At 34.2% G+C, this 25,545-nt stretch overlaps 1 protein-coding gene across 3 annotated transcripts in view; it reads left to right on the plus strand.

The window, feature by feature from the left end:
* Pgm2l1 (phosphoglucomutase 2 like 1) overlaps nt 1–23,608 on the plus strand; it is a 62,901-nt gene extending 39,293 nt beyond the window's left edge. For all 3 annotated transcript variants that reach the window (XM_076846645.2, XM_076846646.2, XM_077108839.1), the window contains 8 exons: nt 4,778–4,967; nt 5,286–5,383; nt 6,586–6,766; nt 8,741–8,834; nt 9,142–9,271; nt 9,715–9,904; nt 15,990–16,123; nt 17,936–23,608. In XM_076846645.2, coding sequence (XP_076702760.2) covers nt 4,778–4,967; nt 5,286–5,383; nt 6,586–6,766; nt 8,741–8,834; nt 9,142–9,271; nt 9,715–9,904; nt 15,990–16,123; nt 17,936–18,038 — 1,120 coding nt within the window. In that variant the 3' untranslated portion in view covers nt 18,039–23,608. The remainder of the gene's footprint in view (nt 1–4,777; nt 4,968–5,285; nt 5,384–6,585; nt 6,767–8,740; nt 8,835–9,141; nt 9,272–9,714; nt 9,905–15,989; nt 16,124–17,935) is intronic.
* The last annotated feature ends 1,937 nt before the right edge of the window (nt 23,609–25,545 follow it).

Raw genomic sequence — 25,545 nt, forward strand, 5'->3', positions numbered from 1 at the left:
GAATCAGAGTTGGGAGGGTAACAAAAATGGGATTTAGAGTTTGTTTTGGGAATAACAAGAATGTTCTAAAATTAATTGTAGTAATTAATCGTTGAACAGCTCTATGAATATAGTAAAAACTATTTCATTGTACACTTTGAATGGTTGAATTGTTTAGTAAGTAAATTATATCTTAATAAAGCTATTAAACTAATTATACTTATAACTGTATGTATTTCCTTTATGTAAGATACCTATGACACAAAATTGATTTTTAGCTTTTTCTCTATTTTAAAAAGTTTACACATCACAATTATCAGTTGTTTGCTTCTTCTTCCAAAATGAGAAGTAGGATACAGTACTAGCTAACTGCTAGCTATAGTCAATCTAAAAAGACTTTGAGCCAGGCACAGTGATGCATGCTTGTAATCTCAGTGACTCAGGAGGCTGAGGCAGGAGGATCGCAAGTTCAAGGCCTACCTCAGCAAGTTGGCGAGTTCCTGTCTCAAAAAATAAAAAGGGTTGTAGCTCAGTGGCAGAGTACCTGAAGATTCAATTCCTAGTACCACCAAATAAAAAGTAAAAAATATGATATTTTCTATCTTTGCTTACTTAAGTTCTTGTTTTTTAAAGAATATATGTACAGGGACTGTGATTGTAGCTCAGTGATAAAGCACTTGCCTAGTACTGGTGAGGCCCTGGGTTCAATCCTTAGCACATAAAAAAAAATAAATAAAATAAAGGTTAAATTCTTTTTAAAAAAGAGTTTATTTGCAAATGCAAATTAACAAATGAATCTAATTATATATCAAGCTGAAAACATAATCATACAGAGAGAGATTTCAAGTGACTTTAAATTTGACTATTTTCTAATGGGTCATATGGAAGGATAAAGAACCACACACCTACAATGAATTAAAATGCATTCTGCTGTCATGTATATATAATTAAATAAGTAAATTTATTTTTAAAAAAGAACTACTTACCTGATTTGTACTTGTCATCTCTACAATTAGTAAAATTGATGGTTTTATAGATATAGATATGCATACATATATCCATAGATATATTATAAAACAAATGGATAATTTTAAAAAATATTTTTTAGTTGTAAATGAACACAATTCCTTTATTTTATTTATTTATTTGTATGTGGTGCTGAGGATGGAACCCAGGGCCTCACACAAGCTAGGCAAGTACTCTACCACTGAGCCACTACCCCAGCCCATGGAGAATTATTTTGATGTCAACAAGGAACTAAGATTTTAGTATAAGAGAAGTAAATGTAAAATAAAAGAAAATAATTGTAAAATTATATTTTAAGTTTGGATTTGAAACAGTATGAACTCATGATTTATTTACTTCTTTCTGAAATACTAGTTCTGTTGCTAAAAAGGCTTATGAGTCGCCTTAAAACACAGATTGTAGTTTCTAAATGGCATTTCCCACCAAAAGGAACCAGGGCTCCTGGAGAAATTGATGAATCCAGGACTGGAGCAAAAAATGTATTTCTGGGATCAATCTTAATATCTCTATGTCTCTGTCTCTTTGTCTCTGCCTTTCTCTCTGCCATAAAACAAGAAAGTACTGAGAGATATTTGGTTCATATCAAAAGGATATAAGAGCATACTTTATGGGGGCTTTTGTTGACCAAAGATTGGACAGTTGGGTATCAAAAAGAATAATCACTAAGTTGCCCATGTTGACTATTAACTTGCAATCCTCTTGCTCCAGCCCTCCTAGTAGCTGGAATTACAGGTGTGCACAACCCTGTTTCGAAACAAAGGCTGCCAGAGTAGCTCAGTGATAGGGTGCTTCTTGCCTAGCATACCTGAAGACAGGGGTTCAATCTCCCAGAACTACAAAAAACGAAAAAGAAGAATCACTGTAATTAACTAAGACATTAAACATAAAAGACTGTTGGCTGGTAGTAACACTATGCAAACATTTCACAGATCACCTTCGAGAGTTGCTAGATTTGAACTTACTCATTCTGAAATTTGATAAATTCTGAATTTTCATTCAGCAAATTGATAAATGCTTAGATATTTTCTTTTGTCTTTCCTATATGAAATGACTTTCAGGGTTAATTAAATAATTGCTGAAGGATAAATATCTTAAAAGAAAAATCCAACTATTAATTGTGAAGGAGTAAAAGAATTAAAATATCACTATTTTATTACTACTAATAAAAGTGATGATCATCAAGGGCTACTAAGACTTATAGGTGAAAAGTTATTGGGAAATGTTTGATGGATGGATCAAGATGACAAAATCCTGATGAATCAATACTATTAAAAGTAAGATTGACATCATGTGCCTCCCCTCAAGATTCAACATTTGTTCTTGCCTAAGATTTGAAATTGAATCTAATTTTGCCTTTAGATTCACCTACCTATTTACAGAAAAAGAAGGTTTGTGGAACATGCTAATACATAAAGGATGAAATATGCATACCCAAGATGTAGGAAGTTCTCCAGAACAAACGATTTATTTTCTTCAATAAATGGCATAGGGATTGGAGAAGAAAAAAAGAACATGACTAGATAACAAGAGATTTGAGAGACAGATGGTGTGGACCTTATTCAGGTCTGGATTCAAGTAAACCAGTTGTATTTTTGAGACATTTGGGGAAAATTTGAGCACAGGTAGGGTATTGAATAACATTAAGAAATTATTGTGGATTTGAGAGCCTGGCGATATAGCTCAGTTGGTAGAGTGCTTGCCTAGTATGCAGAAGTCCCTGGATTCAATCCCCAGTACGACAAAAAAAAAAAAAAAAAATTGTGGATTTTGTTGGGTGCAATAATGGTATTATGGTTATGTTTTTAAATTCTAAAGCATTTGTAAAATAATTTGATGTCTTGCATAAATGAAACTAAGTTGACAGAATGTCAATAAATGTTGAATTGAGATGATAAGTATATTAATATTAGGCATTCTTATGTATATTTTGAAATTTTTATTTTACTTTAATAATTTTATTTATTACAGAGAGTGGTTAATAATAGTGGGTAAGAATGCAGAAAGTTTTGCTGTAGAAGAACCAAAGAAACTGTGACTGGATGTTAATGGGAATGATGCAGGAGGGAGGGGGTGACTAGAGTAATAAAGTTCTTGAGTGAGAAGAGATAGGAACCAGAGCCAAAGTGGAGCACTGACCTTTGAGAGAAAGAAAAACACTCTGTTGTCAGAAGAAGGAAAAGATATGTATGGATGCTGTTAGATATTGGATTAGATGTAGGAAGATTAGGAAGTTCTCATCAGATGGCTTCTGTATTTATGTTTGCATTAGGTAAAAGGAGAGGAAAGGAATAGGAGAGAAGAAAAGATTTTACACACCATTTTAGAGAGAAAATAGTAAGCTTTTTGAGTAACAAAGTAAAATTGCCTGACAGTGCTGAATGCCCTTTGAAAGTGAAGCTTAACCCTTTTGTGAGATTTACTCTAGCAGAATTGTGCTATTTTGGTACAAGTCTGGAAAAGGTACATTGTTGGGTTCAACACAGAGTAAGGTATTAGAGGATCAGGGTATCCAATGTGAAAATAAAAGAAGGTAATTGAAATTAGGATACCTTGGAATTTAAGCTGGACTGAAAGAAAAAAAGAAGGAGTCTTCAAAGAATAAGAAAGGCTAATTAGGAAGTTCTTGTGGTGGATCTGGCAAGAGATATATAGCGGCTTGGGTTAGGATACTGGTATAGCATATGGAAGGAAGCAATCCAGGTTAGGAAGTTGAACCACAAAGGGAGAATATAGTTGAATTAAAAATCATCTGAAATTTACTTTAATACCACATAGTTTTAAAAAAATATCTTACAGGGCTGGGTTTGTGGCTCAGTGGTAGAGTGCTTGCCTAGTGAGGCACTGGGTTCAATTCTCAGCATCACATAAAAAATTAAAGATATTGTGTCCAACTATAACTAAAAATATTTAAAAATATATCTTACAGCTCTGCTGAAGGCTTTAATCACTTTTTCTCAAATTTAAGTTATAAAGAATCAGATATAACTGCGTTACTATTACTGTCTTGATGGAGTCTGCCTGCAAACAGGATATTCTGTCAAGGTATAGATAGGTAACAGTGGACATGCTTGAAAATGAGGTGTCTGCTGTCCTTGGGAGGGCCTACTTACAAACGAGAGGCTCCCTCAAGGTTTAGATAAGGTAACAGCGGACATGCTTGAAAACGAGGTGTCTGCTGTCCTTGACTTACCTGCAAACGGGATGTTCTGCCAAGTGGGCTAGGAGGGTGCTAAGAAAAAATTTTATTATCTGTTCTTAACAAAGAGCAGAGCTCAACATACGTCGGGCCGAGAATAGATTAGCCATGAGAAGCGGGTCACTTCTGATTAGAAAGTAAAACTTCTGTATGCTATGTTTAATTAGCTGAAAGACCTGATTTATTGATGTTGGAAGGCTGCCTTCTTTGTTCACAATACTATAAAAAGATTGCTTGTACACAATAAAGGACTTTTTTTCTGCTGCTGCCTTGCTTGCTCTGCTTCTTCTTTCTTTTCCCATGCTGACCTGCATATGAATTACTGCAACATTAAGTGTTTTGAATTACATCACAGGTGGCAAGTTTTATGATATTTTTTTTAAAGAGAGAGAGAGAGAGAGAGAAAGAAAGAATTTTAATATTTATTTTTTAGTTATTGGCGGACACAACATCTTTGTTTGTATGTGGTGCTGAGGATCGAACCCGGGCCGCACGCATGCCAGGCGAGCGCACTACTGCTTGAGCCACATCCCCAGCCCAGTTTTATGATATTGATTGGTGATTTTTTCCTTACAGGGAATTAAACTCAAAGACCACCTTGAAATTTGTGCATACATCCTTTCATGGTGTCGGACATGACTATGTGCAGTTGGCTTTTCAAGTGTTTGGTTTTAAGCCTCCAATTCCAGTTCCAGAACAAAAAGATCCTGATCCAGACTTTTCTACTGTTAAATGCCCAAATCCTGAAGAAGGAGAATCTGTACTGGTATTTTTCTAATATTTAAATTATTATTAGTTTATTAAACCATCAGAATAAATAGAACTTATTGACAATTTAGAGATTACTTACAAAAGCAGAAACCATTGTAGTTTATATCATTTAAATTTAAAAAATAAATAAATTACACTGGAATATAATTGTGTTTTGTTTGAAATCTCTACTACTTCTAGGCTACTTATTTTAAACTTAACCAAATTATATGCCTTCTAAAATTCATATCACTAACATAGTGCCTACATTTAGGAATATTAGCATTGATTTAGATTCTTCAATACAATCTAACTTTTTGGGTTACTGTTTCAGGAACTTTCTCTGAGACTGGCAGAAAGAGAAAATGCCCGGATAGTGCTAGCCACAGATCCTGATGCAGACCGACTGGCAGTGGCAGAACTTCAGGAGAAGTAAGTAGAATCTGTTATTTGATTAAAAGCTTGAGCTATGAGGGGTCGAGACTATAAAACACAATGGTTTTGACCATTGTGGAGGGCTTGACTAGCATTCGTGAGGCCCTGATTTCAACCACAGCATCACACACACAAAAAAAGCTTGAGCTTTGAAAAGCAAATTTTAAAAACAACAACAACAACAAAAAATTAAGTCTCACAGGTTCATTGAAAATAGGAAAGAAAATAAATCTTATATAACTCCACCATCCATATAACTACCTAAATCAATACTTCAACATTTCCTTTTTTTCTACTCAAATAAAGATGTATTTGTTCATATAAAATTGTGAAATTATGATCATACTATATGTAGTTTTATATCTTAATTATTTTCTATACCAATTATACTACAAGCATTTTTCTCATTCTTATATAATTGTTTGAAAATATTAATTTTAACCACAGCGTATTTCAACAGATTGCTTTATCAATATAATCATTTCCTAATCCTGGTCCTCTGGATTGCTATATATTTTCACCATTTTGATATGACATGTTTTCATAATTTTTTCTCATTAAGTAAAAGAATAAAATTAGCCTTGTAATAATCTTCCAAAAGACATTGCAGCCTAGAGTAGTGGAATATGTCTGTAATCCCAGCAACTCAGAAAGCTGAGGCAGGAGGATCACAAATTTAAGTTGAGCCTCAGCAACTTAGCAAAATAATCCTGTCTCAAAATAAAAAATAAAAAGGGTGGCGGGGGTTGGGGTTGGGGCTCAGCTGTAGAGTGGTACTGTGTCCAACTACAACTTCAAAAAAAAAAAAAAAAAAGATTGGGAATATAGCTCAGTGGTAGAGTACCCCTGGTTTCAATCCTCAGTATAAAAAAGTATAGGTGGGAAGAGAGAGAGAAAGATTGATTGGTTATAACTATCCCTACCCTAAAGATCCCAGGTCAATTATAAAAGAAGTAGTAGTAAATATTTTCTCAAAAGTCCCATATTATAAAACTGAATTGGAGCAGGTTGTGTTCCAAGTTTTTGTGATAATGAGTGTATTCTTGTGTTATAAATAAATAAAAAAGAATAAATTTTTTTAAAAAAGTCTCATAGCTGTAGGATTTTCCTACCTGAAGGATAATAATTTGTAGGTCTTGGAGTCAAGAAGTTTTAATGAGAAGCTGGAAAGGTCTTGACTTGGAATTTTCTCTCTACAGTGGTCGTTGGAAAGTCTTCACAGGAAATGAGCTGGCAGCATTATTTGGATGGTGGATGTTTGATTGCTGGAAGAAAAATAAACCAAGAAATGCTGATGTGAAGAATGTTTATATGTTAGCCACTACTGTCTCTTCTAAAATTTTGAAGGCAATTGCACTTGAAGAAGGATTTCATTTTGAAGTAATAAATAATATCTGTGTGCTACTTTTCTAAATATATTCCTGTATACTAAAGGCACCCCACCAAAACTGACATTTTATTAATTCATTTATAATCTCTTCATTTTTTAAAATTGCTGATACTTGCTTAATATTTTTATAATTTAGACACCCAAAGACAAATTCATCTAGTATGCGAATTTTTTACTGAGACAAGATTTTCTCCAAAAATTACGTTAGCACATATTATTTCATACAACATCTGGTTTGCAGATGGAAAATCTAGTGACCTCATCACTAACACAGACTTCACTCCAAAAGCTTGTAAATGCCATTATCCCTTTGTTTAGATTCTTCAAGCACAGTATTAATAAACTTTTAAGTAGACTTCAAACTTGCAAACAAAAATCCATTGGTTCTACATAATAATAATAAGAAGAATGACTTTGTATCAACCAGATCATTAATGTTTGTGAACCGCAAACAGTTAAGTAGAACAGTTTTGTAACTACCTGGACTAAAGCCAGCTTTATTGCTTTTCCTCTACCATCTTTGCCAGGTGTCAGTAACTGTTACCCCCAGGCATTTTCCTTGAGTCATACTCAAGCAACAAGTCTCAGTAATAATTGACTGAGTAAAAGAAAATTGTACTTGTTTTTATGAAATACAGCTTTTAATCTTAGCCTTTCAAAAAACACCAATAGCAAAAGATACTGAAAATTTATTCAAGCCTAAAATTCCGAATTTCAATAGTTTTCTTGTTTATATCTATAGCAAGAAAAGTAAATGCACAAAAGAAAGAAAAGAACATGATTCTAAAGATCAGTATTATAAATTTGTTTTGGTTTGAGGGGATTGCCAGAATTTTTATTTTTAGTGAAAGTAGAAAAGTGATTTAGGAAATTTAAGTTAGTAATGATGAACCCCAGAATTAGTGTGCATATGTTGACTCTAGAACACAGCATGTCTTTAAAGCTCATCAGATGAAAGTTCCCCGAACATAATTATTAATGACTTGGTAACTGTCTTGGTGGTTTTATTTAGGTCACAGTGTTGTGGAAAGGTGTACTTGTTTCAAGCATAGGTTATGATAATGTATTACTAAATCAAAACCTTCACAGGCTGTCTTATGTTAGTGACTGTAGTATGGCTTACAGGACAGTTGTTGGAAAGCAGTGTAATTGAAACCTACCTCCATTTTGTATATGCTGCATCTTAGGCAAATTTACTTAATCTCTGAGCCTTTCTTCTGGCAACAGTGTTTATGAACATTAGAAAAGATCATGCTTTGGGGCTGGGGCTGGGGCTGGGGCTGGGGCTCAGCAGTAGAGCACTCACCTGGCATGTGCGAGGCACTGGGTTTGATCCTCAGCAACACATAAAAATAAATAAATAAAATAGATTAAAAATTTTTTTAAAAAAGATCATGCTACTATAGTGCTATTGAGTACCTATTATAGTATTTAGTAAATAGTACTAATAGTACTTAACAAATAAATATAATACCTATGTTTTAGATAATAATATAGGTATATATTTATGTTACTTTGTAACTTTATTGTCGCACATATAAATATGGGATATATTTGATATAAATCATCTAGTACTGTACTGTATCAATAGTAGACCACCAGTCGTGGTAGTATGTGTGTTTATGGCCCTTTATGACTATATGTCTACCACTGTATAAATCATTGTGGACCAAAAAGCCTAGATAATAATATAGGTATATATTTATGTTACTTTGTAACTTTATTGTTGCACATATAAATATGGGATATATTTGATATAAATCATCTAGTACTGTACTGTATCAATAGTAGACCACCAGTCGTGGTAGTATGTGTGTTTATGGCCCTTTATGACTATATGTTTACCACTGTATAAATCACTGTGGACCAAAAAGCCTAATAGAAGACCACTACTCAGGAATTATGTGCATTTATTGATAGATTTTTCTCTGTGTTTAACTAGAGTACCTTCCTCTGCATTTCAGGAAACATTACCAGGTTTTAAATGGATTGGAAGTAGGATAAAAGATCTCCTAGAAAATGGGAAAGAAGTCCTTTTTGCATTTGAAGAGTCTATTGGTATGTAGTAAATATTTCAATATCTTTGAAGTTCGATTGAAAACATTTTTTTAATGTGACAATTCTGTAGAGAGGAATTTTTGCCGTCTGGCTTTATATTTTAAGTTGTAAAAACTGTAGAGAACTCAGAAATATGTAAATGCATGTCTCATCAGGAAAAGAAAAAGAACATAAAGGTCTTCTGAATACATTCAGTATTGATGGGTTTCATCTGTTTCTAGGCTCTTAAAGTCACTGATCCTTCTGAAGAAATATGAAACTATGGGTTTAAGTTTTCCCTTTTCTAAAGATGGTTTTGAATCCCCAGGTTTTCTGTGTGGAACTTCCGTTTTGGATAAAGATGGGGTAAGTGCAGCCGTTGTTGTTGCTGAGATGGCATCTTACCTGGAAACCATGAATATAACATTGATGGAGCAACTGATTAAAGTTTATGAAAAGTAAGTTCATATGCTAGATCTTTCGTTCAATTTTTTTTTTGTCCTATCCATAGTTTTCTAAATTTGTTTTTGTTTTGTTTTGGTTTGGGGTTCTGGGGATTGATCCCAGGGACACTTAACCACTGGCCACGTCCTCTTCCCCACCTTTCTTTTAATATTTTCTTTTAAGATAGTTTCTCACTAAGTTGCTTAAGGTCTCAATAAATTACTGAGGCTGTCTTTTGAATTCACAACCCTTCGGCTGCAGCCTCCTGAGCCACTGGGATTATAGGCATAGACACCACCATGCCTGGCTGCTAAATTTGTTTTTGAAGAACAGTCAACATCCTTTTATAAAAAGCATTAAAATTCTACAAAATATTCTAATAGGCTTGTCTTTATTTAATGTGTACATTTCTAAAGTTATCAGAAATCTGATTTTAATACTTTAAATCTTTGTACAGATATGGTTATCACATGTCAAAAACTTCATATTTCTTGTGTTATGATCCACCTACCATCAAAAGTATATTTGAAAGGCTTCGCAATTTTGATTCTCCGAAAGAATATCCAAAATTTTGTGGGACATTTGCTATATTGCACATACGGGATGTTACCACTGGATATGACAGCAGCCAGCCTAATAAAAAATCAGTAAGTACTTATTTTTATTTATAACATTGACAAAAACTTAATGGCTCATGTCACCAAAAAGTCCAGAGATGGGTTTTACATGAGGCTCAATCCTGTTTCCTCATGTTTCCTAGTTTATTAAAAAGGAAACAGTTTAGGAACACCAAGACAGAAGAGATGCATAGGGAAGGGTGGGTATGGAGTAGGATCTCATGCCCTTTTTAGGTACATCACCCTCCCAGAAGGTCCATGTGCTCACCAGCCTGGAAACTTCTGAAAGTACCTGTTTTAAAAAATATATAGATTTTTAATAATTTGTAATAATTCATATTATACTAAAATAGTAGAAGTTCAGGCCTGTGAGTTCTTGGGACTAGGATCTATCCCTAGAGTAGTTTTAAGTGGCCAAAGATCCTCATCAGTCCCCAGGTAATCATCTGGAATACCTTAGGGAAAAGAGTATAAGGATAGAAAGAGGAAGGTAGAGACAGAGAGAGAAAAAGAGAATGTACAGTGACACTAAAACAATGTTGAAAATGAAGTCTTTCTAAAAATCCAAGAATTGCAAAGTGTTTGTACTACTTTTTTTTCTACTTTTTTTCTTTTTCTTTGAAAAAAGAAAAAAGTATTTCTACTTTGCGTGGGGGGAGTACAGGGGATGTTAATCAAGGACCCATTGACCACTGAGCCACATTGCCAGCCCTTTCTTGTCTAAGTTGCTTAGGGCCTTGCTAAATTGCTGAGGCTGGCTTTGAACTCATGATGCTCCTGCCTCAGCCTCCTGAGTTACTAGGATTAAAAGTGTACCCCACCATGTTGGACTATCTTTCTAGTTTCAAGTTCTCTTTTTAACTTTACTTCTGGTATCTCTAGCCAAATGGAATAAGTTATAATTTCAAATATATATAATTTATGTATTTCTTTTTTCTTTGTTAAATTATATTTTTATCTTTTTTCTATAATTTCTGTATTTTTGATCAAGTTTTTTTTCTTAGTTTACCTTTTCTTCCTCTGCTACAGGTTCATACCTTGCCATTATTTAAGATTTAAGGCAAATATGACCTCCAGGTCCCACAATCATATACCTTCCTCCACATGATGTGTGTCATTTTTTTTTCTATTTATGTTACCATTGTGTTGTGCATGGAAGGTCCATTTCTGAAGGACCTTTATGCCTTTCAAAGCTCCTGCCTGTGGGATAGGTGCTCAAACAAATACTTACATACCAGAGATTGCTGATCATATTCATTTTGTTGTTATTTTTAGGATGATTGTTAGCTTAAACTTCCATTTGTAATGCTCTAATGTTGTCAGAAGATTCTGGGGACATAATGTATTTTGGGAATTTTGCAGCTTCTTACATAGGATAATACTCATATTCTTTATAGATAGGCAAAATTAATATTGTTAAAAATGAGCATACTAAGTGAAGCTAGCCAATCCCTAAAAAACAAATGCCAAATGTCTTCTTTGATATAAGGAGAGTAATTAAGAACAGAGTAGGGACGAAGAGCATGAGAAGAAGAAGATTAACATTAAACAGGGATGAGAGGTGGGAGGGAAAGGGAGAGAGAAGGGAAATTTCATGGAAAGAGAAGGAGACCCTCAGGGTTCTACAAAATTACATACAAGAGGAAGTGAGGGGAAAGGGAAAAAAAAAAACAAGGGGGAGAAATGAATTACAGTAGATGGGGTAGAGAGAGAAGAGGGGAGGGGAGGCGGGAGGGGGGATAGTAGAGGATAGGAAAGGCAGCAGAATACAACAGACACTAGTATGGCAATAGGTAAATCAATGGATGTGTAACCGATGTGATTCTGCAATCTGTATACGGGGTAAAAGTGGGAATTCATAACCCACTTGAATCAAAGTGTGAAATATGATATATCAAGAACTATGTAATGTTTTGAACAACCAACAATAAAAATTAAAAAAAAAATGAGCATATATACCAAAAGCAATATACAGATTCAGTGCAATTCCCATCAAAATACCAATGACATTCTTCACAGAACTAGTCCTAAAATTCATTTTGGAACAATAAAAGACCCAGGACTGGGGATGTAGCTCAGTGGTAGAGTGCCTGCATTGCATGCTGAGGCACTGGGTTCGATCCTCAGCACCACATAAAAATGAATAAATAAAGATATTGTGTCCATCTACAACTAAATAAATTTTTTTAAAAGATCCAGAACATCTAAAGCAAATCTAAGCAAAAAATGCAATGCTAGAGGCATCACAATACCTGACTTCAAATGATCCTACAGAGCTATTATAACAAAAACTGCATGGTACTGGCATAAAAACAGACCCATAGACCAGTGGTACAGAATAGATGACACCAAGACAAACCCACACAGATGCAGTTATCTGGTCCTTGACAAAGGCATGTTGGAGAAAAGACAGCCTATTTAACAAATGGTTCTGGGAAAACTGGTTTCTCCATAGATAGAAAAATGAGGCTAAATCCTTGCCTCTTGACCTGCACAAAAGTCAACTTAAAATGAATAAAAGTCCTTGGAATGAGACCAGAAACTCTGCAACTCCTAGAAGAAAATGTGGGGTCTACACTCCCAACATATAGGTTCAGGCAAGGACTTCCTCAATAGAACCTCTTAAGCTCAGAAAATAATACCAAGAATTAATAAACAGGATGACATCAGATTAAAAAGTTTCTGCCAAATATATTAAAAATTGTTCAACATCTTTAGCAATTAGGAAAATGCAGATCAACACTACACTGAGATTTCATCTCATTCTAGTTAGAATGACAGAATATAAACAATTATAAATGCTGGAGAGGATCTAGGGGGAAAGGAACACTTTTACTCTGTTGGTGAGATTATAAATTAATACAACACTATGGAAATCATTATGGAGCTTCCTCAAAAGACTAAGAATGGAACAACCATATAACCCAGCTAAATTACTCTTCAGTGTCTATCCTAAAGTCAGCATACTACAGCAATAGTATTCTGTATATGTGTGTGTGTATGTGTGTGTGTGTGTCCTTGTATATTAACTGAATAAAATCTTGACTTTTCTTTTCTCTAATTAGGTTCTATAGTCTTTGGTATGATTTTTTTCTCTTGCCTGTCTTTAAATTTATGATTTTATTATTTGAGGTGCTTTTTAAACTCTTCTGCTCTTATGGTAAAGTATGTTTTTAGTAGCACAATTCGGAATAGCTAAACTATGGAACTAGCCTAGGTGTTCATCAGTGGATGAATGGATAAAGAAAATGTGGTATTGTATACACAATGGAATTTTATTCATCCATAAAGAAGAATGAAATTATAGCATTTGCAGGAAAATGGATGGAACTTGAGAGCATTCTGTTAAGTTAAAATAAACCAGACTCATAAAGTCAGAAATCATATGTTTTCTCTCATCTATTAAAACTGGAGAGGAAAGAGGAAAATAAAGGTTGGGGAAGAGTCATAAAAATCTAAGGGAAACAGGTAGAGTAGAAGAAGAGGACTAGGGAGAAGGAAGAGAGGAGGGGAAAGGAAAATAATTAAGAAGTATATTTACCAAATTATATTGTTATATTGTGTGCATGTATGAATATGTAACAATGAATCCCACTATTATGTATAGTTATAATAAGCCAATAAAAACTGTAGGAAAAGAATACTATCCATATTCCATTTTTTGCAGATTCATCCAGTCAACAAATATTGGTTCCTAGTTGTCAATATTCTGAGTATGTGCACAGGCATCTGTGTGTCTTTGTGTGTGTGTGTATTTCTCTTTTTTATATATTTTTTAGCTGTCAATGGACTTTATTTTATTTATTTATATGCAATGCTGAGAATCAAACCCAGTGCCTCACACATGCTTGGCAAGTGCTCTACCACTGAGCTACAACCCCAGCTCATGTGTATTTCTGTCCTTGTAAATTAACTGAAGAAAATCTTTGACTTCTTTTTATTTTTCTAATGTTTCAATGCTTAGTCTTTGCTGTGATGGTTTTTTCCTCTTGCCTGTCTTTAAAGTTTAAATTTATTTAAACTATTTAATAAGATACTTCATCTCTTCTGCTCTGAAGCTCAGAGCTTTGTAGGATAGGTAGCATAGATGTTGTTATCCCCAAGATTCTTGGTAAGTGTGGAAGACTTCCTGAATTCTCTCTTCACATTTCAAATTGACATTCATCTGTACATTCATTTATCAAAATCATTCTGTGCTGCAGCCAGAGGTACACTAGAGATACAGTGATAGCAAAGGCATGCTTGCACTTGAGAAATGAGTATAGAGGGGCTTTATCTCAGTGGATGGAAGTTGAGAGCATTCTGTTAAGTTAAATAAACCAAACTCATAAACTCAAGGATCATATGTTTTCTCTCATCTATTAAAACGGGAGAGGAAATAGGAAAAGAAAAGTAGAGGAAGACTCATGGAAATCGAAGGGAGACAGCTAGAGTAGAAGAAGAGGACCAGGGAGAAGGAAGAGAAGAATTGAGAGTTGAGAATTATAGCTCAGTGGCAGAGCACTTGCCTCGCATGTGTGAGGCACTGGGTGGATTCGATCCTCAGCCCCACATAATTAAATAAAATAAAGGTATTGTGTCCATCTACAACTAAAAATAAAAATTAAAAAAAAAGAAATGAGTGTGGAAAGGGACAAGTAAATGGCAGTTACTTTACAAAATGATATGTGCTACCAGGGGATGGAAGAGCATAGAAAAGACCTCTTACTGAGACTCAGTTCTCGAGTATAATTAGGTGATACCCAGATACAGGAGGTATAGAGCCTGTTTCAAACAAAGGAAACAGTAAGTGCAAGATCTGACAGCAAGAAGGCATGTCCTCTGGAAAACCACAAGTAGTTATCTGTAACTGGAGTGTAGGCTGAGAGCAAGAGTGGCCTGGTGAGTGGGTTACCTGGGCAGAATTCCAGGCAGACAGATCAGTTACTAAGCTGTTTCAGCAGTCTAAGTGAGTGATGTTAGTGGCCAGAATTTAATGTAGTAACAATAGTGATGGAGAGAATTGAAAAGGTGAATTGAATGAAGGATATTATAAACAGGACTTGATAGTTAATGGTCTATGAGTGAGAAAGAGGAGCAAAAGATCTGTTTCAAGCATCTGGCATATCATAATGCATTGACGGAGAGAGGGTTCTTTAGGCCAGGGCCAGGGCTTGGAGCCCTCAGGAGAAGTAACATTGGCAACCCCTCTGTTGTAGGACAACAGCACAGTCCCCTTGAGATACTTCAACAGGTTAATGTGTGAATGAGAAAAAGTACCAGCATTAATTCATATATTCAATGTCAGTAAAACTTCATTTCTTTTTTAAAAATACAATTTTTGTCAGCACCTAGTACATTCTTTTGCATATCCTCTAGGATAACGTATATTTATCTTTGGAGGCCATAGATTAACTGTCATCATGCTTTGCAAATGCAGAGGTGCTTTGGAACAGATACAGCTTCCACTTTTTGTTCTATCACTTAGCTAGTTGAGCAAATTGTTTACTCTCATTGAGCCTTGTCCATAAAATGGCAATTATACTGACTTTGCAGGATTATTGTTGAAGCCTGGAGATCATGTATGTAAAGTATATATACCAATGTCTGGATTATTATAAGGGTTCAGTTAATATGTTTATGAATTATTATGGTAATCTTTTGTATTTTCTTTTAATTTTAAAAGTTTTATAATTGTGGTTAAAAACATAGAAGATTGGGGCTGGGGATGTAGCTCAGTGGTAGAGCGCTTGCCTAACATGTGAGGCATTGGTTTTGATTCTTAACACTGCATATAAATAAATAAAATAAAGGTCCATTGACAACTAAAAAATATTTTTAAAAAAACACAAAAGATTTACTGCCTTAACTATAGTTAAGGGTACAGTTAAATTATCTTAAGTATATTCATATTGTTGTGCCACAGATCTCTAGAACCTTTTTACCTTGTTAAACTGAAACCCATTAAACAACTCCCAGTCTTCATTCCCCCAGCCCCTGACAACCAACATTCTACTTTCTGTTTCTATGAATTAGACTAGTTTAGATGCCTCATATAACTGGAATGTATTTTATAATTCTTGAAAAATGAATTAGATACCAGATGTAATTAAGCTGTTGTTGCAATCTTGCATAGGTGCTGCCTGTGAGTAAAAACAGTCAAATGATTACTTTTACTTTTCAAAATGGATGTGTTGCTACTCTTCGGACAAGCGGGACAGAACCAAAAATAAAGTATTATGCAGAGATGTGTGCATCACCTGACCAGAGGTGAGAATTGATTTATTAGATACATAATTAAAAGCTTTTTTGAGATATAATTCACATACCATAAGATCATCCACTTAAAATGTATGATTCAGTGTATTTCAATATATGCAGAGTTTGTGTGACTGTCACTACTATCAATTTTAGAATCACCCCCAAAAGAAGCCCCATATTCAGTAGAAATCAATTCCCATTTCCCTCCCTCACAGCCCTAAGCAGCCACTAGTCTACTGTCTTTCCCTATAGATCTGCATATTCTGAACATTTCAAATGAATGAAATCATACAATATGTGGTCCTTTGTGACTGGCATCTTATCATGTTTTTCCAGGTTTATCAGTGTTAATAACACGAGTTAGTACTTTATTCACTTTTTAGAAAAATGTATTATTTTCACCCTGAATAGTCCATTCTGTGGATATACCACATTTTTTAATCCATTCATCAGTGGATGTTCAAATGATTTACACTTTTGCTTATTATGAATAGTACTGTTATGAACAGTTGTGAACAGCTATTTGTGTGTGGATATATGTTTTCATTTCTCTCGAATATATATGTAGGATTGAAATTGTTGGGTCATATTACTCTAAGTTTAACCTTTTGAGGAACGGTTTCCCAAAGAAGCTGTATTTTGCAGAACTGAATTTCAAAGTCATAGTAAATTTCTATTCTTGAGAAGATTTTCTAAGCTTTAATTATTATATGATGAGCCTAAAGAAATGATCAATAAATAATGTGTTTGTTGCCAAATATTTGTTTTCTGTGTCCAATTTGGTTTGACACAATCTGCCTAGTTAATTTCTTTCTAAGGGTACAAATTATGACTATGTCACAAATTGTTAACATGTTTAATAAACCAAAGACTATTTAAACTTATTGAAAATAGTATTAATTTTGTTGTTAATGGCCAATGTATTTTTTGAAATAGCCTTCAGAACCCAACTAGGGCACATTATTTTGTATTTTCCTAAATCTTTGCCTTAAGATTTTATTTCCGGGCTGGGGATGTGGCTCAAGCGGTAGCGCGCTCGCCTGGCATGCGTGCGGCCCGGGTTCGATCCTCAGCACCACATACAAACAAAGATGTTGTATCCGCCAATAACTAAAAAATAAATATTAAAATTCTCTCTCTCTCCTCTCTCACTCTCTCTTTAAAAAAAAAAAGATTTTATTTCCATTGGGGGAGGAAAAAAGACCTCCTAAAGTCATTCAGAGAAGTATTGAAAGTTAACCAAATCAGCTAATGCTATATTTGGTTAAAAACAAAGAATGGATATCAAAGTAATAGCTAATTTATTGTATAGCTGATAAGATGACTATGAAGGCTGTTTGAAAGAGGCTCCTCAGTGACAATTTTGAAGGGCTTACTTGTAAGTTTGTGTATCTGTTTTTTAAAACACCTCATTCTTCTGCTACCAACAACCTGAAGGATAGTCATATTATCCCACAACACCTTAGCTGAGTCTCCTTCAAAGCATTTTAGGAAGCCATTCTATTATAATACTCTTATTGATATTTAAAGTTGTTAAATTGCCTGACCCAAGAGAATCATTTAGACATACTGTAATTCATTCTTTATCATGTGCCAAGGAATTACTATTAATGAAGTTCAATTTCAGTTTATGATCATGTTGTTTTCTTTGTGTGTTATTTTATTTGAGGGGGTAGTTTTAACTGAGCAAATTTCTCTTTTGTTTATCAATTATTTAATCATTACATCAGATATATGCCCTCTCCAAAGTAAAAAATAATTAAAACAAACTTTAAATCTATTAAATAGAGAATTTCAAAACTCTTAATCTTTTTTTCTTAGTGATACTGCGTTGCTAGAAGAAGAATTGAAGAAACTCATTGAAGCTCTGATAGAGAATTTTCTTGAGCCTAGTAAGAACGGACTGATCTGGCGTTCTGTGTAGGGCACCTCGGCATGTCATGACTTTGCACTGGCATATGGAACAGACAACCCAAGACTCAATGTGTTGAACCTCGTGTCAGCCTTCTCTATCTCATCTGGCCAAGTATCTTTTTCCTTTTTTTTTTTCCTTTTCTTTTTCATTTGTTCAGCTGACTAAATGAAAAGTATCAATTTGAAAGTAAAATGTCTGGAGGGAAATGAAATTCAAGTTTTTCATAATCTTGAATGAAAATCATAACATTAAAATATTATAGTGATATATCATTACTGTTTAAAACTAATATCGTGCTGACTTTAAAGCAAAACAACAATATAAAAGTGAGTTTTCTTATTGTAGTGTGATTAAGTGTAGTTCTGTATCTTGTAACTGTGTATAGCATGGTTTAAAAAATGGGGTAAATAGATAAATGTTATGTAATTACACTGGTAGCTAAGGTAATTAATTACTAAAATTGGCAAGAAAATAATACTCTTCCTAGAGCATTATGGAAAAGTGTCATTGTTGTATCATGAGTATTAACTTATAAATTAGAGTATTTGAAATAGGGTATTTAGTACTTCTAGTTTAGGACAGATGTTACAATATGTGGGTTTGCACCTCTGCTTCAGGTGCCCTTTTGGTGCAGTGTAAATTTACTGTATGTATTAAAAACTTTGATGTTTACTAAACATAGAACAATAGTGGCAACACTCCTAGTGGCTTTGTTCTTGTCAAATTTCTCAGTGCCTTCTCAAGAGAATGGTATGAACTCAAACAATGTTCCTGAATTGAATATCATTTTATCAGTCAATTTTCAGATAGTTAAGAAAAAAATCTTCCAAACTTTATGGGTGCTTCCTCTATATCAAATGGGTTTGTTGATTTAAAAAATCCTATGATTTTTTTTTTCTTGGTGGTGGTAGTTGGGGAGGTGCTGGGGATAGAACCCAGGGCCTTGTGCATGCAAGGTAAACGCTCTGCCAACTTAGCTATACTCCCAGCCCTATCAGAGAAGGTCTTAATAAAAGAAGGCTTAATATAACTATAGTCAAGAGTTTTCAAGTTAGAATTACATCAGTTATCTTAATCTTTAGGTAAAGGAAAAAAAGGAGAACTATAAATGAGCTCTCAGTTTGACAGTCTAACATGTGAATAACCTGTTTGTAAGTAAATTTATTCTTTAGCTGATGAAATAATGTTAATTTTACTAAAAAATAAAGCACCCAGATTTTAAGTATTAATGAAACCCTAAAATTACTGTTTAAAACTAACATCGTGCTGACTTCTAGGGAATTTTTGATTACATGAGGACTATTTATCTTTTTTAATATGGAAAACCGTTATTTAGGAAAGTCATTTTTGGTTGATTCTACAATCTTCTGAAAAGATTCAGTGCAGAAATAGTTTAATCTTCTTAAGATGTATTTTCTCTTGTACAGTTTGCAGAATACAGATGGCATAATTAGGAGGTAAGAATAACAAGGCCTTGGGTGTAATCACCTAAACAGGTTGCCTATGGGAGATAGCAATGATATTAGAGAAATTATTTCCTAAACATAATAATGACAAAGATATAAAGTTTGAACTAATTAGAATGTCATGGTTTGGTTTGTTACAGCTTGTTATCAACTTTTGAGCTGATATAATCCAAACATAACTTTTAAATTATAGTATTGCCACTATTGTTAATTTGTTCCTTCCTTGCTTTCTTATAGTGGATCTTGTATGACTCCAGATAATAGACAGGTAACTATATGTAGAACACCATTTTATGAATGAGTTTGTGTAGAATTTTTATTTAAAAATGTATAAAACATTTTTTGTTTTATTGGCTTTTAGTAATGTAGATTGTAACTTAGGAAATGGCATATATTCTACAAAGTATGAACAATGTTATATATATATATATATATGAAAAACATGTATATTTGGTTTTGGTATCTGTGTTTCAGAGATTGTCATAAAATATTTGAAATGAATTTAAAGTGATACAACAACCCATTCAGAACCACTAAAGCCATGTCATGATTGTCCTTTTATGAAGAAAATAGTTTCATTTGCTTGCTTTAATATAAAGCAACATGTAAGTCATCTTAAGGTGAAAAGTCATTGAAGCTTGGATTCTCATCTCAAAATTCTAAATCTAAAGTTAAAATTAACAAAATTTTATAAAGGTTCCTGAATTATATAGATCTAAGGAACTATCTGATTCTGTCCACACTCTTGAGTCTGTCTGAGCATAATATTAACATGAATGTGACATTGTGCACCTTGCCTAACAGGATACATTCAGAGACTCCCAAGAGACAAATGCAGGCCTAGGGTCTCAGCCTTGGGCCATTTTTTTTTTTTTAATATCGTGGAAATACGTATATTCTCATTCTGCGCATAAATCAAAACTGGTATTTTCTGAAGCTTTGGGGAAAAGAAAAGAAGTAGGACAAGATCAAAGCATAAATTAGAAATAAAAATTAAACAATATAAAGGGCAATAAGACAGTACATAAAATGCTTCTTATGAAGGACAAACCTAACACCATAAAGGCAGAAAATAAAGTGTGTATAAGGTTGTTTACTTGTGTTTATTTGTTGTTATGATGAGCAGGCAGTGAACCTATTGTTTACTTTTATTATTCAAGTTTTGGGAACTGAGAAAAAGTATCCCTATTATGGAATCAGTTCCTGCTAGGTTTTGTGTCAGAATCATGGGAGAACTTGGGAGGAGACAGAGCAAAAATAAAAAAGAATAAACTACAGAAAAAATTCAAATTCTGCATGGATACATTTAATTTTTATACAAATAAGAACTCCAAGAAAAAATTCAAGAATTTAGGTTCATTTAACTCCAGAGAAAAGAAAGCCATTGAGATCATTTACACTAAGTTATTAGTCATTAATCAATGTTTTTGTTGAAGGACTCAAAATAAGAAGTACTATTGCTATACCATTTTCCTTCTCTAGTGAAGATAGACCAGAGGGAATTTGGGATTAAAAAAAAAAATAGGCAGCAGGAAATGTTTAAGAACTTCGGCAGAGATTGTCATAAAAATCTATTCTTTTAAGGAAATAGTTTTTTAAAAATATTAAGGGATACTAAATGACTTTTTGAAGGTTCCTTCCTTCCAGCACATTTTTTTTTTCAAATTCAAGTTGGAACAAAAATGATGTTGTAAAGAACACTAACAGTATCATTTGGGTTTCACTCCACATCTAGACAACTTTAGCTCAAAAGATATTTTTTGTGTGTTTTGAATAGTATATGTGTGAATGCAATGAATAAAGACCTGCTTGGATGTTATTTTTAATTTGACCTCGAAAATGAATTGAGACTTGAACACAAGTGTGTTCATCTTGAAGAATGTATAGTGTTATAGGATATTTGAGGTTTTTGCTTTAAATATAAAATATTGATATTTAGATGTACAAACTTCCACAGAGAGGATCTGAGAGATTGGACATTTAGGAGAATAGATCTTCCATTTCTTAAGCAGGATGCTTCTGAAATTGATGCAACAGAATGTTAGCTGGAGGATGATGGGGAAATTGTTCTATGAACTGCTGATATTGTTGTTGTTTTTTAAGTTGTATTCCACTGGTGTTTGTAATGCTTGAAAAATCCAAATTTCTCTTGGATACATTTAATTTTATGCCTTTTTCTCTCTACCTCCCTCTTTTGCCACACACACTCGTCTACATTTTGTTACTGTGAAAAGCTTTTGCCCTATTACCTCACTGATAAGAAATTTAACTGTTTTCATTCAGAGTGCTTTAAACTTATTCATAAACTGTTTATGAACTTTTAAAATTTTGTTACTATTATCAAAATATTTAAGATTTCTTATAAGAAGTAATTTTGATCTATTTCATAGCCTGTTTTAGTCTATCTGGATACTACTATATGTTAATTTATTATAGCTTTTTACAATTCACTTGTTTTCTGAGCTTACTCTAGAAACTGATGAGGAAGTAGTCATTCTAACCAAAATGGTCACTTGTTCTAGCATTTCATTTGAGATTTCCTTGTATTTTGGGCAGCCAAAGTGCACAATTTGAGGAAATATTTCTTATATTTGTCTCTCAAAGCATTTTACCATTAATCATAAGACTAAATAAAAAGAAGAGGCTGGTTCATTGTTTGACTCTACAAAACATGACTTTAGTTCCATTTGGAAACATAGTTAATGTTGATAATTGGTTATTTTAAAATATTCATATACTATTACATTCACTAAGGTATCTTTCCTCTTGGTTAAGTCAAGACTGTGTACTTAAAGAAGAGAACCTACAAGAATGAATAAAGTGGCCATTTATATGGGGCAAAGGGACATATCTAGAATTTGCTTCTCAGTTTTTTTTCACCAGCAGAACCCTAAATCAGAGGAGCATGAAGGAAGGGGAAGGAGGCCTGAGAGCAAAATCGGAAGCAGCCTACCACTGATGATGAAATTTCGTGTTCTGGCTTTAATTTTGCCTTCTCCTAATAAAATTATTTAATATAAAAATGAAATCTTCAATCTTGAATGAAAGACTGGTATACCAGAAAGGAGCACCGTGTTTATCACATGGCCTCTCAATTTTCTCCTTCATTGCCCCCACCCCAATTGCTGCATATCCCAGGTACACAACTGACTCTAGTGTGAGAAACATAAGCATAGAAAATATCTAGGATATTCCCTGCCCTTTAGAAGCTGACCTCCTAAAATATTAACCCCCAGTTAAACTAACCTGCAACATTTATGTTATATTTGAACCTTACAAGATAGTCTGAGGTGTTGGCCTGTTTGTTCTCTTCAATTTCTTGGCATTCCTTGACGAAGGAGCAAACACCTGTCAGCTCCCTAAGAGTGAGAATCATGGCTCATTATTTTTCCTATCCACACTACCTACCTAAGCTCGGTAACTAAACAATATTACTTTAAAGACACAAATAGTTTTAAAAAGTAATTAAAATTTTGACTTTCTAATTCAGTTTTTAATGACTCTCATTACTGAAATTTATAATAAGTGATATTTACTAAGAACGCATACCCTTAAATACTCAGCTTCTTTTGAGAGAGCAGAGCATTTTTCTATGTGAAAATTGTATATAATGTTAGCACTTTACATCAAAAGCAAGGTGTTGACCAGGAAGGCTCAGAATGTATCTCTCTAGGCTTACTATCACTAGTCTAAGCACCATTTTGAGCCTATTAGTACTACCTTCCAAATGTGTCACGACTAATTTGGTACTATTTGGTATATATTTGTCCAGCATTATGATTCATCATGTGCCACTCAGGCAAGAATCTGCATCTATATATGGTGAGGTCTTGTTATAGGTTAGAATAAACTCGTGGTATACATCATTGAAAATACCAGGTAAAATATGTACAGTTAAGAATGAATTATTTTTTTGACTAAGTATGTAGAAGTAGTTCAAAATTGTGCCCTTATTTTAACAATTTCTGTCAACATCTCATTTTCCCCAACAAAATACCAGGGTGTATTATAAATACTGCCTATGAGAATTTGCACTTTATGTATTTGTGTGTGGATTTCTTGTGGTTTTAGCCAAATAAAGTATTAATCAGTAATAAACAGGTCTCTTCATAAGCTTGAGTTTCTGTGTAATTTTTATTATCTTAGATACTGTGCAGTTCACAAACTGAAAAAGTTCTTGAAATTTATGCATGACATACACTAGTATCTACTATTGAGTCTAAATATTCTGGCTGTGAGCCCTCAGTAAATATTTCCTGATTGACTCATCTGATGTCCTAGAAGTAAAAGCTAATGCTAGAGTCCTTACAGTTTTCTTTTTTTTTTTCTCCCTCAGCAGATCTAGTTGTTTCCTAATGTTAGCATTTAACTTCCATAATAACATAGTAAAATTAAAGGTTTGGAAATCCATCAAGGTAGCAACTATAGATGTGTGATGCAAAAGTGGTGGAGAATGAGTCTCCAGGGGTGGTTACGACTGTGGTTCTGATCTCCACTGTCTGTCTCACCCCTGATCAAGCTCAAAAGGAAAGAGGAGTGACAGTAGTATTCCACAAGGTGCTTCTATCACCACCTTAACTGAAGACTCTGAGAACCATTTTGATGCTATTTTTTAACCCCTTCGTTAACTATTATTCTTTATAGCATATAAACAAGGGAACAAATGAATTTAAGTAGTAGTTATCATCTGTCTTCCTGAGAGTAGCTTTTTCACTAGACCACTGCCTAGCACCCAGTAGGTGCTCAATAAATATTTTTTTGAATGGATGAACCCATTTCATGTTTTTTCTTGCAGACAAAAGTCCTTCATTCTGCATGTGCAGAGTTGCACGTGGTACGAAATGCTCAGGAGCAACACCACCTGTTCAAAGGCTTCTTGCTGCCACTGGGTCATCTTTACCCATAGTATACATCCTGCTGAAATCTCAGGCTCAATGGTTTTTTCCTAATGTCCCTTAGGAGCTTTTCATCTTCCTGGTTTGAAACCTCTAGGTCATCTTTGATTTCTCCTGCACTAGATACGTGCAAATCGACAAGTTTTTTAACATTCTTTATAGGTAAGGACAAGGTCATTGATTTGAGACCCACATAAACAGAGACAAATAGGCTAAATCAACCTAATAGGACTGTTATCACTCCCAAAGGAGAGGAGTTGGTAGATGTATAAATTAAGAAGTTTTAGAGGGAGGATGATAATGAAAATTTATTATTCACCACCTGTCCTCCTTGAACTAGCACTTCCTCATTATAATTTTATTATTCTCCTCTATATCTTTTTTTCCTTCTCTTTGCCTTTGGGTCTAATAATTAAGTGGTCCAATATTACATGTAATTTGTTTTAAATTAAGGATTTGACCTATATCCCTCTGCTTTATTCATTTGTTTTATAAATGTGTATTAATTAACCTGAAAGTGGGTAGAAACAAAGGGCACCCCAGAAGGCTGAATAGTAGGAAAAAAGAGATAGCAACCATTGCCTGCATGGACTGTTCAGAACACCATTCCCGCTCTCCCCACAACCCCAGATATATCACCTTTATAAACCCCTTATGAGTTTGAATTCAGAGGTCTTCAAGAGAAGGCCTATCTTGAGAAAAGGTGGATGTAGTCCCACACCTGCCTGCTGGCTGGTAAGGGAAGAATTGGATTCCCCCAGCTCCCTTCTGTATGGCAGAGGGAGGAGCCACTAGGTATCCTTCCATTAAGATAAACCGGGAGAATTAATGTCCCAAATAAGTAAATTCTAGGCAAAGCGGGGTAGGGAGTTGTTTTAAACACAGAAACAGCAAGTGCATTCAGAGAACAAGTGGCTTGGTGTTGCTTCTGGAACATGAGGCTGATCATGGAGAGGAATGCGACTGGACAGTGGCAGAGGCCCTGTACTGTGCTGTGGAGCTTGGCCTTCAGTCAGCAGGTGATGAGAGTGTGCAGGGATTATAGGAGACGGGGTGCAATGGATCCACACTGGAAAGAGCCATCTTAACCAATGCTCCTCATTTCCTTCAATATGACTACCAAATGTGGATGTGTTTTCTGGTTTCCAGGACTGA

Source organism: Callospermophilus lateralis, chromosome 2 (genome assembly GCF_048772815.1).
Source record: "Callospermophilus lateralis isolate mCalLat2 chromosome 2, mCalLat2.hap1, whole genome shotgun sequence".
Lineage (NCBI taxonomy): Eukaryota > Metazoa > Chordata > Mammalia > Rodentia > Sciuridae > Callospermophilus > Callospermophilus lateralis.